The sequence below is a fragment of the Periplaneta americana genome, chromosome 6 (assembly GCF_040183065.1).
Source record: "Periplaneta americana isolate PAMFEO1 chromosome 6, P.americana_PAMFEO1_priV1, whole genome shotgun sequence".
Lineage (NCBI taxonomy): Eukaryota > Metazoa > Arthropoda > Insecta > Blattodea > Blattidae > Periplaneta > Periplaneta americana.
This window is the reverse complement of record NC_091122.1, coordinates 144884661-144902615: the sequence shown is the minus strand read 5'-3', so window position 1 is coordinate 144902615 and position 17955 is coordinate 144884661. Positions and strand designations below refer to the sequence as shown.

Below are 17955 nucleotides of genomic sequence, written 5' to 3'. Positions count from 1 at the left end.
TCACATTAGAAATTTTGACATTATGAAAGAACTGCAGATTTGAACCGATTACGGAATATGTACAGAAATACAGACAAAACTGAAGATCACATGTCATCAGAATGCCTCGTTCTAGAATTCCACGCCAAATTTTAAATTACCATCCTGTGGACAAGAGATCCTTGGGCAGACCGTTCAAGCATTGGCAAGAGACCATAACGGCCCACTAGGCCCAATACATGCAAGGATGATGATGATGATGATGATGATGATGACTTGTATAGTTTCTGAGTAATCTTTCACGAGTTTCTCAATGTCAGGTTCAGTGCTGGCCATATTAGACAATTGTTCATCTATTTCTTTGATATAAGCACTCTGCGAGTTAGTCATAAGATATCTATTGGAGAATTCCCTTGTGAGGACGTTGCTGAACTCTTCAAGTTAGTCTTGTTTTATGATAAATTTTGAGCAGCGGAAATGAACTGTCCTGTTATGAGTTGTGCGATGAGATAGAGTGAAGGTGACGTAGCGATGGTGGGAGTAGCTATCTTCTCCACTGCACTCCCAGGCTTTCAGTCTTGATAATAGTAGGCTGTTTGTTATTGTCAGATCAACGTTGCTCTTATCTCTGTTGTTTTCAAAAGTTGAAGGGTACCGGTACATGGAAAAAACGAACAATGTCACATTTCCATTAAGGGTGAGATAATGGTCTATTTCAGTATATTACTGCAAAATTTATTGGTGTTTCTACTAGAGATAAAGGAAATGATGAGTGTATCCGTGGTTTTAATTCTCCTTTACCACTTTTGGTAGTAATACTGTGAATCAGATAACGACATCATCCTTAAAGGAATTGTAACATTGTTAGTTTTTCCCGTGTGCCCTTCTTGTGTTATCACTTTCCTCGTTTAGTACATGTAAGTTAGTAAAGGCCAGATATTCTTCAACTGATTTTCCTCTCCCATTTGTGATTACGTCATGCCATGCTGTAGATGTCCATGCCAATAATCAAACCGTTCCCACTTGTGACAGAATATTATTGACTTTCGAAAAATCTATATTGATATCTCTCTTTATATCTAAATGTGTTTGTGTATTTTTTTTTTTTACATATTGTATAACAATACAAAATATACATGTTTATGAATGCAGATATGTTCCCTGGAATCTCCATGAACCACAACAAGGTGTGTTTGACTTCGGACATGGGGACAATGATATGTCCATGTTCCTTGATATTGTTAAGTACATCAAAACAGCACAGGAGGAAGATCTCTTAGTTATAATGAGACCAAGTCCATACATATGTGCTGAGTGGGACTTTGGAGGTATGCCAAGGTACGTAATAGTAACTTCCCTCCTGAAAGACAATGATATAAATTGAAATGCCATCGTACAGTTTGTATATAGAATTTGTGTTGAGATTTTATTAAATTCGATGGTGATGTGAAGCCATTAATGATCTTGTATCTCGAGCATTTACGGAATTGTTATTACAGTAGAATTCCTCTTAACCAGTACCAAAGGAACCAGGCTAGTTGCGGATACGAGATTTTGCCGGATAATTGAATAAATACCATTGTATACAAAAAAAGTTCGTATTTCATGGTACCGGTACCAAATATTGAAACTGAATCCATGTGAAGCTTATTTCTCTATCACTTGCTCATAACTGAATAAACATAAAAACTGTGTAGCCTAGATTTTCCTTATTAAATCTCATCACACAACGCAAATAATTTTAATACACTAATTATAGGTTAGAATATTGACTGAAAATTAAAGTTCATGCGAACTTCCTAATGTGGCAACATTGATGGCTCGAACATAACTAAATATTAAACATAAAAACTGTGTGGATTTTCCTTTTTAAAACATATCACACAACACAAATAATTTGAAAACGAAAGTTCGTGCGAACTTCCTAATGTGGCAATATCACTTAAACATTTTCTTTTTTGGCCTGGCCAAAAGTGCCGTTGTTTTGGTAATGCCGGTTATTTGGGTGCCGATTATGAGTGATTTTACTGTAATTAGTACCATTAATATAAATACCAAATCACTATGCATTATGCAACATGTGAAGATGAGTTTACATTATGTAACAAATAACAGTATTATTCAATGAATGTTATTTAACGTGTTTTGGATAGCTTGATAGTTAATATATTTTTTGTAAGGAATGATATTGTGTTAACGTGTTTTGGATAGCTTGATAGCTAATATGTATATATTTTTTTGAGAATGATATTGTAGTCTTTTACAATATACCCATCCTATTTCAACTAAATACGGTGTCAAACTAGATATCAAACAAAGAAGATGACGCATTTCTTGCAGGAGCAACTTTCTGTATTTTGTCAAGACATTCAAGAAAAGAAAATTATCAGGAGTAACTGTCACTAGAAACTAGAGAGTGATATTGTGATAATGATCTTGGAGTTGGTGTTATGAGTTGACAATGATCCATTACCACGAAGTTTCTCATAAATAACAGGCTCTGGTTTTGAGTGTTTGATGGCTAAATATGATTGGACATAAAATAAATAAGAAAGATACAGCATTTTTAAATTCATTCCAGTTGGAGAGACACTAACAGTACCTTACAATGTGGTGATAATGTTATAATATAGTACCATTTTAAAATTGAATCTTTATATTACTAATATATATCTACAGGTACACAGTTACAGAATGTTATTCTAAATACTAATTAATTCAGCGAGGTGGCTCAGTGGTAAAACATTAGACTCGCATTCGGGAGGTCCTTGGTTGATATTCCGGAGTTGGCCAGTCTGACATGTATTTTTAGTGATTTCTTCAATCATAGGAATCTAGTTATTTCAAAGAAAAATGCCAGATTGATTCCCACTTCCACTACAACAAAGATAACAAATGGAAACTCAGTGTACCGTTACCAACAGACAGTCACAATATGTCTCACAGCTAAAGTGATTATAAATAAAAAAGAAATAATTAACAGAGAGAAGCTTAGTAGGTAGAGAGATAGGAATATAATACTGTATACAGTATTAAACACACACACAATTACAAAGAAACAATTGCAAATAACGAAGCCTTTAGAGATAAGTTGCATACATCCAAAACGAAGTCGTTTCATACAGATGAACAAACAGCTAGACAAACAAGAGAAAGTTCTAAAATGATCAAGACTATAGGGCTTTATTTATAAATCTTGTTCGCTCACACAGTGTTTTACATCTCAGCTACTAGCATGCCACAATCGACAGTGCCTGCGCTTCAACTCTGCTTCTTAAAACTTGTATAAAATCCTTTCTGAGATAAACAGGCATTGTATCAGGAAAACAAATTCTGATTACAAGATTAATTGAAACCCCCATTTGTGCTAATTTCAGAGGACTGATTTCGTTAGCATACATTTCAGATTTGCGCCAATTTTGTGTAATTTTTCGTCTGTTAAAACTATTTGTTTTCGCTCGTGTCTTTTGTTTTACACAGTCGGCCTCGGTACCATACATGGTATAGCACTGGCCTTCTATGCCCGAGGTTGCGGGTTCGATCCCAGCCCAGATTGATGGCATTTAAGCGTATTTAAATGCGACAGGCTTGTCAGTAGATTTACTGGCATGTAAAAGAACTCCTGCGGGACAAAATTCCGGCACACCGGCGACGCTGATATAACCTCTGCAGTTGCGAGTGTCGTTAAATAAACCATAATTTAATTTTTTGTTTTACACTAAATCACTATATTAAAATTTTTGCACGTTATAATAAATTGCAGACCACCTCTGTAGTGTAGGGGTCAGCATGCTGATCTCTTATGCAGAGGGCCCTGGTTTGATTCCCGGTCAAGTTGAATTTTCTGGTTGAGGTTTTTCAGATTTTTCCTTCAACCGTAAGGCAAATGCCAGGAAATTCGGGCCACAACATCCCTGAATATCACCTGCTTCGTTCATCACCAAAATCATATTCATAACAAATCAGTAATACATCTACAGACGTCATCTAGTTCACAACAATAGAACCAGACTCAACAATAGTACACAGGCCTTTGGATGTTTTTTTAATGTTATGTTTTATTTAATGACGCAACTGCAGAGGTTATATCAGCGTTGCCATATGTGCCGGAATTTTGTCCCGCAGGAGTTCTTTTACATGCCATTAAATCTACTGACATGAGCCTGTCGCATTTAAGCACACTTAAATGCCATCGACCTGGCCCGGGATCGAACCCGCATCCTTGGGCATAGAAGGCCAGTGCTATACCAACTCGTCAACCGGGTCTACCAGGCCTTTGGATTTGACTCAAAAGATTATCTCGCAATATGATCAGAGATGCTAAAGCGAGTATAAATAATAGCAAAAAGATAAATAAATTGCAGTTCTGGAATGAGGAAATTGATTTGGAAATGTCTGAATAAATTCTGCACGTACATGACGAGTTGATTCGTATTTAAAATAATATTTACACAGAAACATGCGTTGCTCTAGAATCAACTGACAAACAATTTCCGCGAATGGATGTACTGTTTACATATATTGCTGTGAGACTGTCAGAGAACAGATTCAGATATCCTAACAATGGAGAAGGAAGTGGAGTTGAATTATGGAAATGTCATGAGCAATATCTGAGACCACAGTATAATACTGTGCTGAGACATAAAACACTCTATGACAGACGAGATTTATAAATAAAACCCTGTACAATTATGCATACCTCTCATGCGAAGAGAGTTGTTCATGCAGATGAATAGACAGCTGAACTAACAAGATGACGAGATAAGATGAAACGTTCATACAATACATGCTACATCCATGTATAATATAAGAATATAAAACCTAGCTGTTATATAACCTATGTTATTTAATTTCCTGAAAATTAGCAATAAACAGGGTAATGAGGTAAACTGAGGACACTGTAAAACATATTATTACAAATATTCAAATATTGAATTTTGAAACATGCTTTGGACTTTCAAAATATGACTGGCTCTCTGCTGCAGAGCTTGCATGTGAATTACATTTTGTGAAATTAAGTTTACTTTCAAGATTTCGAAATCAGACACTAATTCCTTTGTATGTCCATGTTGAATCTTTCGTACACTAGTTTTAACACTTGAATATAAATAATTGATTAAATGGCGATCTTACTCGTGTTAATTATGTAAGCATGTGCGGCTTACAGCTGTTTCGGTGCTATTCGACACCATCCTCAGAGCCTACTAGATCTTGGCACTATCTCAACTTCGCTGCCTGTTGTGTGGGTGTGTTCGTGTGATGAAGCGTTGTGTCAAATAGTGTGTGTGTTCTGAAATTGATCTGTGTGTTGAGAATTTGACTGGGGTGTGTTTTAGTGTGTCTGTTCTGATAGCCATCATTCTCACCTATATTTCATATTGTTCTAGTGTGTTGAGTTTTTGGTTTTTGGGTTGTATGTGTAGGATTTCCATGTCTGTATTTATGTTATTGTATGTGTGATTAGCATTAGTTATGTGTTCGGCATAAAGCAATAACCAGTGGACACAATACATCTACATATGCCGAACACATAACTAATGCTAACCACACATACAATAACATAAATACAGACATGGAAATTCTACACATACAACCCAAAAACCAAAAACTCAACACGCTAGAACAGTATGAAATATACAGACACACTAAAACACACCCCAGTCAAATTCTCAACACACACATCAATTTCAGAACACACACACTATTTGACACAACTCTTCATCACACGAACGCACCCACACAACAGGCAGTGAAGTTGAGATAGCGCCGAGGCTCTGAAGGTATGGTCACACGTCGCTACTTTTGCAGCGCTACTTTTGTACTGCACCTGCAAAAGTTGCGTGTCGTGTTCACATGTAAACCAAAAGTAGCGCGCTGCACGCTACTTTTCGTGCTGCGCAACCCGAGTGCTGCAAAAGTTGCAACTGGAGGTTGCGAGTCTGTTCACATGCAAGGCGCTACTTTTGCAGCCACAGTCATGCTGCAGGTTCCCATCTCCGTGTTGACTTCTCAATATACATTTTGTGGTTATGTTCGCATTAGTAAGAAACTCATGCGAAAGCTTCCTTATCTATTATTTCCTTTTCTGTCGTATCTAGTATTCAGAAATTGACATTATTTTTACTATAAAGCTTTTAAAAACGCCTGTGTACTTAAATGATAACCAACAGTATATTCACGTAATCAATGTTGGCAACCCTCCTGTTTGGAACTACGCTACGGAAAATTTAAAAAATGAATTATATCGTCACCAATTATGCTCAGACTGTGTTGTGTATTTAATAACTGTTACAAATAATTTATTTTCATCACATTTAACATTAAAATATATCCAAACAATAAAAGTATCATTGACACATTTGGGTGGTAACACTGGTTGCAACCGCAGCAAAAGTTTCAACAAAACCGATATCAAAAATGCTGCGGCTGCAACCCTGAGAACCCTGTTCACACGTCGCTACTTTTAAGTTGCGCGGAGCATGGAAAAGTAGCGGGCAGCAGGTTCGGCATCCGCTACTTTTCGGGTTGCACCATTGTTCACACGTCGCAGTACAAGACTTGCGCAGTTTTTTGTACTGCAGCGCTGCAAAAGTAGCGACGTGTGATCGTACCTTGAGGATGGTGTCGAATAGCACCGAAACAGCTGTAAGCCACACATGCTTACTTAATTAACACGAGTAAGATCGCCATTTAATCAATTATTTATATTCCTTTGTATGATTAAAAATTATGAACGAATTGGTTATTAAATGCTGATGCGAAACTATGTTAACATGAATTATTAGATCTAGTTAACGAAATTGTAGGTGCAATATTTTGAATTAGCAAGAAAACTTGTCATTGTAAGTGATTACCGTTATTGACATTACATTCAAGGTTCACAGTTGCAGAACTAATCGATGTATGACGGATTTTTAAGGATGTCTAAAGTCCGCAGCATACCTGCCTAAGTTATAAGCGCCATGTCATTGAGTTACTTTGCATCAAAGGAACCTATCTCTGAATGAGAGCGTTAAACGCAAAATTTACCGAACATTTCTTGCCCATGTCAAAATTAAACTCTGATAGCCATCATTCTCACCTATAACTGGAACTCATAATTTTGTGTAGGTGTTCCCACAGTCTAGTACATACAGTCACGAAGCTTGAGGTGTTTTTTTGCATTTCTCGCAAAACAGTGCTGCAAGTGTGTAGCAACGAGAGCACTAAGAACAATAGACTGTGCAATAGTAGCGATTATGGTGGCTAGCAACTGTCATTGGATGCATATTCCCTACATATTGAGCTTCGTGACTGTATGTACTAGACTGTGGTAATATAGTGTTCACTTCACCATACCAAATAATGAAATGACAGTTTTTGGATGTTATATGAAGGGTTCATAACCAGAGTGGACCAAGTCCTTCTGGAATAATTGTGAGAAATTGAGTCTTAAAGTTCCTGGCTCACGCTTAGCAACCTTTTTTTTTTTAACAGCAACATGTATGGTACATAAGTGTCAGCCTTAAAAGGCTTTTACTTTAACAGAGGTGGTTAACAAGCAGGAGGAACATTTATATTTTTAATTGAGGTGACCGATCTTGACGGTAGTTGTTATTTTATGCCCTTGTTGCCAGGGCTCTTACCAGAGGATTGGGGTGGTACAGCAAGTCCTCATGAAAGTTTTCTGTAAATTTCTGTATAATGTCGTAGAATGATTCTATTTCAAGCATGTCTTGTAGTTGTTTATTGGTGGTTCTATAGTCTGCACCAGTGATAGTTAGGGATACTTTTCTCTCTATAGCATGAAGACGTCTGATAATTTGGAATTTTGCATTGCTCCAGATTTCGCAGCCATAGATCATTTGAGATCTTATAACAGAAGTGTAAAGGATTTTTTTCAAGGGAAGTCTGATGTAAGGTGACTTCAGCAATGGCTATAGATGAATGAATCTGGCTAATGCTTTGTTACGAGCTGCTTCAACATGGTGATGAAATCGAAGTTGTTTGTCAAGTGTAATGCCGAGGTATTTTACACATTGTTTATAGTAGATGTTTTCGGAGAAGAGATTGAGGTGATCTGGTATTTTTGGTTTTCTTCTGGTAAAAATGATGGCTTGAGTTTTACTTATATTGACTTTTATTCTCCAGTTTCTTAGCCACATTTCCAATATTTTGAGTTGTTTTTGCATATTACATTGTCCGAGGTTGATTGAAATGTCACTGGTGAAGTAGGTGGTGTCATCTGCGTATAATCCCATATTGCATTCAGCAATCAATGGAATGTCATGTACATAAACTGAATATAAATGCGGTGCTAAGACGGAACCCTGTGGAACTCCAGCTTTTATATTCTTGATTATTGATAATGTGCCATCCATTTTGATTTGAAAAGTTCTATCTGTTAAAAAACTATGTATTAGGTGAATAAGGCTATCATCTATTGACAGTTTAATTAATTTGAATAAAAGTCCCGAGTGCCAAACGGTGTCAAAAGCATATGCTATATCCAGAAATGTAGCTATTGTATGTTGGCCGGCTTGAAAGTTATTTGTGATATGGGTTGTGATTCTTTTTAGTTAATGAATCGTTGAATGATGTTTCTTGAAACCGAACTGTTCGTGATGTACTTTTGATGGAATTTGAAGAATTGGTAGAAGTCTTCTTGCAATAATTTTCTCTAGAATTTTTCCTTGAATGTTCAGTAGACTAATCAGTCTTCTATTACTTGGAATCATTGGATCTTTTCTTGGTTTGAGAAAAGTGACTATGTGAGCATGTTTCTAGGCTTTAGGAAAATACTGCAATTTTAGACAACTGTTGTATATTTTTGTAAGATATGTAGTAGCATTTTTTGGAATATACACAAGCATTTCTGCTTAGCAACCTTTACCTTCCATAGAAAATGCTGCCGTCTGTGGAGTAACAAATGAGTTATGGACTTGGTTTGTTATGGTAATGAATAAATGTAATAAGTTTTCTTCATCCGAGATTGTATTAATCTACAAACTGACCACTGGTGGACTTGGTCCACTCTGTTTGTGAACCCCTCATATAATAGTTGGTATGCAGCACTGAATTGTCATTAAAGAAGCTACGTCAAGTATTATATATTATATTATTTTAACTAGTAACTTAGTACGAAGCAATCTGAAATAACTAAGTTTCTTCATATTTTACCACAGAATTTTAATGTTACAGTTTCTTTACAGCTGGTTGTTGAGATATTCTGATTTGGCTGTGCGGTCATCACAGCCAGAATTCATTGACTTCGTGAAGAAATATAATGCCAAATTACTACCTCTACTTGTAAACCTACAGTTCTCAAGAGGTGGTCCAATTATTGCGTTTCAGGTGTGTCTGTTCAAAATATTTTAATACCAAAAATGAGTCAATTCATATTATTAAATTCTGGTAACATGAAGTGCTAATGTTAAATATCTGAGTCTAACTGAATTAATGTGGCCGATTATAAACATGTTCCTGAGTTGTGATAACTTGAAATGTTTTAAATATTTAATTAAAGTGACAACGTATTTCTTTATCACCCAAACCAGTGGCGGCTCCTGCATATTTCTTAAGAGGAGGAAAGAAATTAACAGCACTAAATGACACCTTCTTGAATGAAACATGCTACAAATTAGCCTACATGCATACATGTAAGACCAGGTAGTGTTGGGGTTGGCCTTCCCTTCTGTATAGCAATAATCTGTTCTTGTAAACTGAGTTTTATAAATTGTCCAAAATATATTATGTTTTCACTTCCATTCATTGTTGAATAATTGCGCAAATTAACAATTACAAGGAAATTCACAACCTCGTAGCATTTTTCGAGCACACTACAGCATCACACGTGTTGGAAGAGACTAGCTACTAACTCGTAACCGGAACTGTTTTACGGAAATGGAAATGGGAAATAATCTGAGGAAAGCGAGAACACTGCACCCACCCACGTGGTCTGTGTTGCCACATGTACATTTTACAAGTTCAGTATCACATGATTTTGAAGAATGTCAGTTCTATTATTGTTCAAAGCTGTTGGTGGCCGATTAATTTTTTATATTAAAAATGTTGTAGTTTGGAGTACCTACTTTCAGTTTCAAATATATTTGTACAAAACTGACAACTTGGCTGTTGCCCTGTCTAGTAAACAAAGAATAGAAGTGAATTTCAGGGGCCAACTACGTAGAACTACTTCCTCTTTGTTTTACATAAACCCGACTTTAACTTTCAATTATCCACGAAAGTTTCAAACCATGAATAGTAGCCAATATAAAGTGCAATGAATAATATTTTTGATTCATAATTAAAAAAAAGTTTACATGGTGTCTTTCATAGCATTGCGTTAAAACTGTATTTATTGTGCCTCCTCCTAGATGTGTTATAGTCCAGTTGAATGCAACATCATTAGGTGGCAGCGGTAGCGAGCTTGCTGCACGACCAGTGGGTTTCTATTTCCCGCCCATGACTGATTCAGAGGAGGATTTCCTCCCTCGCCGTTCATTTACTTGCTTTAAAACTCTACTTCTTTCTCGGCCGCTAGTGCGCTGTTGTCTATATATGTTAACTGCAGTAGAGGAGGAATGGAGTGCCTTTCCTCCACACAGACAATCTCGCATCTTTCTCACAGTTTTTTTACAGCACATGAGCGCGCGTCGTTTAAAACTCGATCAACCGAGTTTTTCTTATAACTGTGAACTTAAAAATTACCGAATCTTCCTCGAATTTTAAGGCATATATTTTATTTGGTATTTACTTTCAAAAGAAGAAAATGTGAGGAGGACATTCCTCCCTTCCCTCCTCCGAGGAACCGCCACTGACCCAAACATACTACCACGAGCTAATGGATGTTGAATAGTTACATGTAAAAATAACATTTAATTAATCTCGTTTCAGAACATTGGTCACTGTGTAGGCCTGTCATATTTTGTGGATTAATATGTTATAAATAGACTAAGGCAACCCTTCATTTTTCAGCTTGAAAATGAATATGGGGCACTGACCGAAGATGGAAGCCCAGAAGATATAGCATATTTGTCATTTTTAAAGGAAGATTATGAGAAGAACGGAGTTGTTGAGCTGTTATTTACATCAGATAATCCCAGTATGCATGCAGAAAGGGGCAGCCTTCCTGGAGGTGAAAAAGTATTTTGATCTAAATATATAGAAGTTTTCTTATGTAACATGTATTTTAAATTGTGTAGTTGGAAACCAAATTTATTAAAAATTATAATACGCATAGTCACTTAGTGAATTAAAAATTAAACTCCATTAGCAAGCAAAACTCTTGAATATTTATGTAGGCCAATACACCATATAATGTCTTTTAACCTTTCCAGTCAAATTTTGAAATTGAAACTTCATATAAGTCACGACCATTGTGATGATGATGATGATGATGATGATGATGATGATGATGATTACGACGACGATGATTATGATAAAAACAGTTATTTTATTTTTCGGTATACAGTTGAATGCATTTTTTCTACCACATTATGAAGGTAGAGGAAGTCCTTAAAATGTACCAAATCATCTTCATTAATAATAATTGCATGTAAAATGAAGCAGAGTCTGAAATTAAAAAAAAATAAAATAAAAAGAAATTAATACATTTTAACTAATGGGCTGTACTTGTTGTGTAGATCAATCTTTTCATCCACACCTGTGGAGTAGGCTAATGGTCAGCGTGTCTGGCCGCGAAACCAGGTGGCCCGGGTTCGATTCCCGGTCGGGACAAGTTACCTGGTTGAGGTTTTTTCCGGGGTTTTCCCTCAACCCAATACGAGCAAATTCTGGGTAACTTTCGGTGCTGGACCCCGGACTCATTTCACCGGCATAATCACCTTCATTTCATTCAGATGCTAAATAATCTGAGATGTTGATACAGCATCGTAAAATAACTCAATAAAAAAAATCAATCTCCCCCCCCCCCTTCGGAGGAGGGCCCATAGGCAAGCACTGCAGCCTTAGGCTTACTGTGGAACCTCCTTTATTGAGATGATTTTGAAATCCTTAGGACCGTTTATAAGCACATGATTCACTGTCTGGTGCCATCTTATCGATTCAGCCACAGCATCCAGGTCTGACTGAGTCTGCATGAACAGGAATGCCCCTCCGCCTCCCTGTGAAGTTCCTCTGCAGTGTTTGCAATTCACGTGCATGAATCTGCTGCATCTCCCCTGTTTACTGCAGTCCACTGATTGATGTACCTGCAGCTTCTCTGGGATATGTGCAGCTCCCGCAGACAGATGGCATCTATAGGCGAATCTTGGAACCATGTCTGCCATGTCCTCCCAGTCTGTAACTATTGAAAATGATTAGTGAAATGATGCTAATAAAGGCGAAGTGAGTCCAAGGTCAAACAGCGAAAGTTATCCAGCAATTCTGCTTCAAGTGGTTGAGGGAAAACCTCGGAAAAAACCCCAACCAGGTAATTTGCTCCAACCAGGCTTTGAACCAAGGTCCGCTCGTTTCACAGTCAGGAAGACTAACAGTTACTCCACAGCTGTGAACAGATCACAGACTTAAAATATAAATTAAAATTTTTTCACGGTTACTGCAAATTCAAATGTGTATTTTTATTTTTCAGTATTGCAGACAGCAAACTTTCAGACAGATCCCGAAAAAGAATTATTACTACTGAAGCAATATCAACCAGACAAACCGGGAATGACAATGGAATATTGGTCTGGATGGTTCGACCATTGGTTTGAACCACTACATCATACAACTTCAGTTTCAGGTAGTTACATCCTTCTTGATATTAACAAGTTCAGCATACAAATATTATGGAGAGTTTTAAATATATATATATGTATGTAACTTTCAGGTTTCAAAGATGTTTTGGAGCGTATACTGGCATTCCCTGCATCAGTTAACCTTTATATGTTTCATGGAGGAACGAATTTTGGGTTCATGAGTGGTGCAAATGTTGTGGACATTTTCCCTCATTACGGAGCAGATGTCACCAGTTATGGTAAGTAAAACATAGTTGATGCCAAGTAGAATAGCTAATATTTAATATACATTAATATATATAATTATCTATCTTATCGAATATAAGCTACACGTGGTTGAAAGCTACACACTTAACTTTTGTACATTACTGTAAAGAACATGTTCTTTATTGTCCTATGTCTTTCAATATTCACTATCAGCATGTAACCGTGCATGTTGCTCAAGTCTCTAATGGATTTCACTCATTAATAACTCAAAAAGTATTAAAGATAGCAACTTGCGACGATATTCTGATTTGCATTGTCAACTCAAAAAGTTTCATGTAGTTGTGATCACTTTAATATTGGCTCCTGTAGTTATTTGTAGGGTTTCTAGACGGTAGTAAAACTCTCTCCAGGTCAGGAGTGATACTCTATACTGCATCTCTGATCCTTTTCTTCAGTCCTTCAATGTTTGGCACTTGATTCGTGTACACTTTAGCCTTCACATACCCCCACAAGAAGAAATCTAATGGCGTAATGTCTGGTGAGCAAGGGGGCCAGGGTATGAGTCCATCACAACCAATCCATCTACTGCTGAAATGCAGACTCAATCACGAACACTGTGTGCCCAATGGCAAGGTGCACCGTCTTGCTGAAAAATTATGTTTGGGTGTAGGTGTTCCACTTGTGGAAGCGCTCAAAAACTGTTCACGAGGATTCTCGGATCCCCATATCCGTACATTGCATATATTCACATTTCCAGACAAGTGAAAAGTCTGAGAAAACAATGCGATCCAAATAATTGGTGTCATCTTCAATACTGTCGAACATGTGATCAGCAGAATTAAATCTCTTTGGCTTGTCATGAGGTTAGAGATACTGCACCAACTGAAGTTTATACGAATAGAGCCCAAAACACATTATGAACTACAGTTAATGACATATGCAACTCTCTGGATGCCCTCCAAATCGACTATTTTGGAATTTGTTCAAATAATACTCGAACTCGTTCGATATCTTTATCACTTATCCCAGCTTTCCTACTTATTTTCCTCACAACACTTCTAGTGTCCATGAATTTGTTGTACTGCGAACCCTTAATGGTGTTTGTAGACGGTAGGCCAACTGGTACCTCATTTTGAAGTTTGCATTTGGATTACAGGTTCCGTCTTGATATACCAAACTACACATTGTATTTTATGCTGTACCTCCAGTTTTCTGAATATGCATACTCATGGCGTTGCTCTAAAAACTACACACATCTAGTGGAGTAAACAGATACTTTTTGATTTGACAATTGCGATATGGAAAAACGAAAGTTGCTGTCTTTAATAGTTTTTTCATTGTTAATGAGTGAAACCTATCCGATATTTTAGGAACATGGTGTATTATTTTTTATATTAATTAATACAGAAATTAAAAAAGTATTGTGAAATTATCGATTATAAGCTTCATTCTTACTTTTGAAGCCAATAGTTTGAGGAAAAGTGTCTTACATTAATTGGTATAATACCATATTGGTCCGAATTTAATACTATGTTTTTTTTTGTATAAAACAGTCTTGTAAAAATCGTACTTGTATTATAATAGCAGCCTCGCCATTTTTAGTCGTAAAAAATGTCTGCTATATAGGCAGTGTGGATTTAAAAAAATTCTATGTTTTTAATAACACGGTTGTCAGTGAGGATGACATTTTATGGGAGCATTACCAGCCTGAAGAATCGAATTCCAGTCCAGAAGATAAGGTGAAAGAAAAAGAAGGAGGAAGAAGAAAAATAAAAAATATAATAGAGATGAATAATAACAAGAAGACTGGAAGTAATTATTAGAAGAGGATGTTGATAAAGACTGGAACTGAAAACTTGAAAATAGCTTTCAATTAGTAAATTTTTGTTCATTCTGTAATATTTTCAAAGAGTAGATTATATTACATTGAGATATATTTATTTTACTTAGGGCTCAGTGTTATATTTGAGTCAATATGGTACAATTTTTAATTTAAATATAACAATTTCCTTTTTCATACATTTGCCACTTTTTATATTTCTTATTTATTGTTGTGATAGTAGGCAATTATTTTAATTTTCCCATGTTTCACCAGACTATGATGCCCCGTTAACAGAAGCAGGGGATTATACAGACAAATATGATGTTTGCAAGGCAGCTGTAATAAAATACAATAAGGTTCACACAAAAGTGCCTCTTCCTCCTCTGATTAGTAAAAAAATGGCGTACGAAGCTGTATTAATCACTGGTCAACTTGACTTCAATCAGATCATTGATAAAATTGTAAGTATGGACTCTTTTTGATATTTAATATGCTATAAACTGAAACAATAATTTAATGTTACATTAAAAATTGGACTTTGTCTAAGTTATTATTACGAGTATTATTATTATTATTATTATTATTATTATTATTATTATTATTATTATTATTATTATTGTCATTATTATATTTATAAGAATGTTAGGAATAATTCGGTCAATTACTTATACTTTTTCAACACCTGACTCTCTTTTAATACTATACTATACATTACTCAGATCGAAACTCGAATATGCCTCTGTAATTTGGAACTCTATTACTAGTTCTGATTCGGCAAAACTGGAAAATATTCAAAGGAAATTTATTTCATTATGTTCGTACATATTCCTGCCTAATAACTCTGGGTATAACTATGATAAAAAATGCTAGCACTTTAAATGTCGAAATTTTTATGTTAGACATCGTGATCTCGATTTTTTTCTTATGTAAGGTCCTTAAAGATGACATTAATTGTCAGTCTTTCTTAAACAGTGTCAGCCTTCGTATTCCTATGAAGGACATGAGACATCACAAACTCTTCTGTATTAGAAATTCTAAATCTTCCTCGCCAGTCTCCACATGTATTAAACATGCTAACTTACATGTAGGCGATTTCGATCCATTCAATGTATAGAAGTATGGCAATGTCTTCGCTAATATTATTTGCATAATCCTTATACACAACTCCTTTCCTTAATATTTTATAGTATTAATTCTTGTAAATTAATTATTTTAATCTATGTTCTTTATTTTGTTGTTGACTGAAATATTTAATTTGTACCATAGTTGTTCATTTTAATGTATTAATTGTATTACTGTGCTGGACTTTTATTGGCCAATGGCTGTTGTCCAGCACATAAATATCAATAAATTAATAAATAAATATTAATAATAATAATAATAATAATAATAATAATAATAATAATAATTATTATTATTATTATAGTTGTGTTTGTGAACACAAATTTGCTATGAAAATACTAAAACGTGTTAGTAAAGACACATACTTTCTCATTAAGGTATTAAAATAACCACTATTTTAAGTAATTTTTTGTCACACATTACATAAGGATCCTGATATTAAAAATAAGAAGAATAGATGATGAATAGCAGAAACATCAACCCCATTAAACTTGTACTTTTATTATTATTATTTTTTAATTATTTGTGTGTTATTAATATTAAATATGATTGCAATTGTAATTATATAAATAAAATTAGTAACAAAACATTTTTATTTGATACCTGGTAGATGACAACGAAACTTATTTCGTGGATATTTATTAAAATAAAAAGTGTCATACAGTCAGAAAAGTTTGGAAATCATTTTACTAGACAGACCTGCTACTAGAATCCCGTGATGTAGAGTGAATATGATGTTGGGTCTCGCCTAAGGCAGCTAATAGCAATAATTTCTTACGTCTGTTTATTAGATCTATTTTCAGTTGTGATTAATTTACATTTATGTGCATTTTAATAGCCACCAGAGGATAGAAGTAAGTCTGATAATGTGTTGCACATGGAGGCATTACCTATTAACAATGGAAATGGCCAGAGTTATGGCTATGTGTTGTACCGACATGCCGACACTGTTGTCAAAACCAAATCTATACTTGAAGTGAAAAATGATGCGATATACGATATGGGCATTGTGATGCTGGATGGAGAAAGGAAGACAGAAAAAGTTACATCAGTTCTTCAGCTAGCAATGTTTGGATTCTGGGAAGCTAAGTGAGTAGGTTACACACCTTTGTATTTGCATAAGTGGCATTATAAATTTACTGTATGACTTGGTACCTATTTGATTGGATTTAGAAAAATTTCTTTAATTGGATTTTGAACTTAACAATTTATAAATAAGGTCAAAAACCACTCTTATAATAGTAATTTTCTGGGAACCGAGAAAAGCTATGTAAATTGAATGTTGAAAAATTAATGGAGCCAAGAAAATTGTGTAAATAGTGGGAAGTTATAAATTCCGCATATGTACTGTAGAAGTGGGGTTTGACTGTAATTCAAGAAATGTATCTTTGATGTTTGAGTAATTTTTCGTAGTTGAAAGTATAATTTTTATGTTGTTCATACTAAGATATAGCACAGAGATGATATTAGCAAAGATGACTTAAAACATTTGCACCTTATTTGTTCTTTGTTTTCTGTATCTGTTACACTTTTGTGGTTGCTGTCTTTTGTACATATACTGTGAAATAATGAAGAAATTCCAGTCTGACATATTAGGGTAAACATTGGTAATTTCGTGGCAGTGGTTATTTCGTGATACTTTTTCTTTGCTCTTTCGTGAACTAACCAATGGTGTTACGAGATTCAAATTTCCACCAAGGGATTGCATATGTTGTCCGGTTTCCAGAAACATATAGCTATGCTTTGTGTGACTATTGTAGTTGCTTCAGTGAGCTTTTATGTTTGGAGAGAGCAAGTTAGCGTTGACTTCTCAGGCGTACAAATTTTGTGGATGTTTGTAATTACATTACAGGCTTATTACTAAAGGTAAGCATATGATATTTGGTACAATGATTTATTATATATTAATGAAATTTTAGGAAATGTTTTTGGGAATTTTAGATACAGCTGTAGTCGCCATATAGCCTTAGCTTTACTGATAGAAATCTTAGCTGTTTGAGGCGAAATTTTGTTGAGCATTAAGTGCTACATTTTATACTATTTTAAAAACTGTATTACAACACGAATTTTAGAAATCTGAAGATAAGATGTGATAACAAAAAAGAA

The 17955-nt window shown here is 35.3% G+C and overlaps 1 protein-coding gene across 1 annotated transcript in view; it reads left to right on the top strand.

The window, feature by feature from the left end:
* The window catches only part of LOC138702272 (uncharacterized), a 65435-nt gene that overhangs the window by 10502 nt on the left and 36978 nt on the right, over nt 1-17955 (top strand). Inside the window, exons 3-9 of the mRNA XM_069829853.1 lie at nt 1132-1317; nt 9171-9312; nt 10936-11095; nt 12551-12703; nt 12791-12937; nt 15001-15188; nt 16688-16938. Coding sequence (XP_069685954.1) covers nt 1132-1317; nt 9171-9312; nt 10936-11095; nt 12551-12703; nt 12791-12937; nt 15001-15188; nt 16688-16938 — 1227 coding nt within the window. The remainder of the gene's footprint in view (nt 1-1131; nt 1318-9170; nt 9313-10935; nt 11096-12550; nt 12704-12790; nt 12938-15000; nt 15189-16687; nt 16939-17955) is intronic.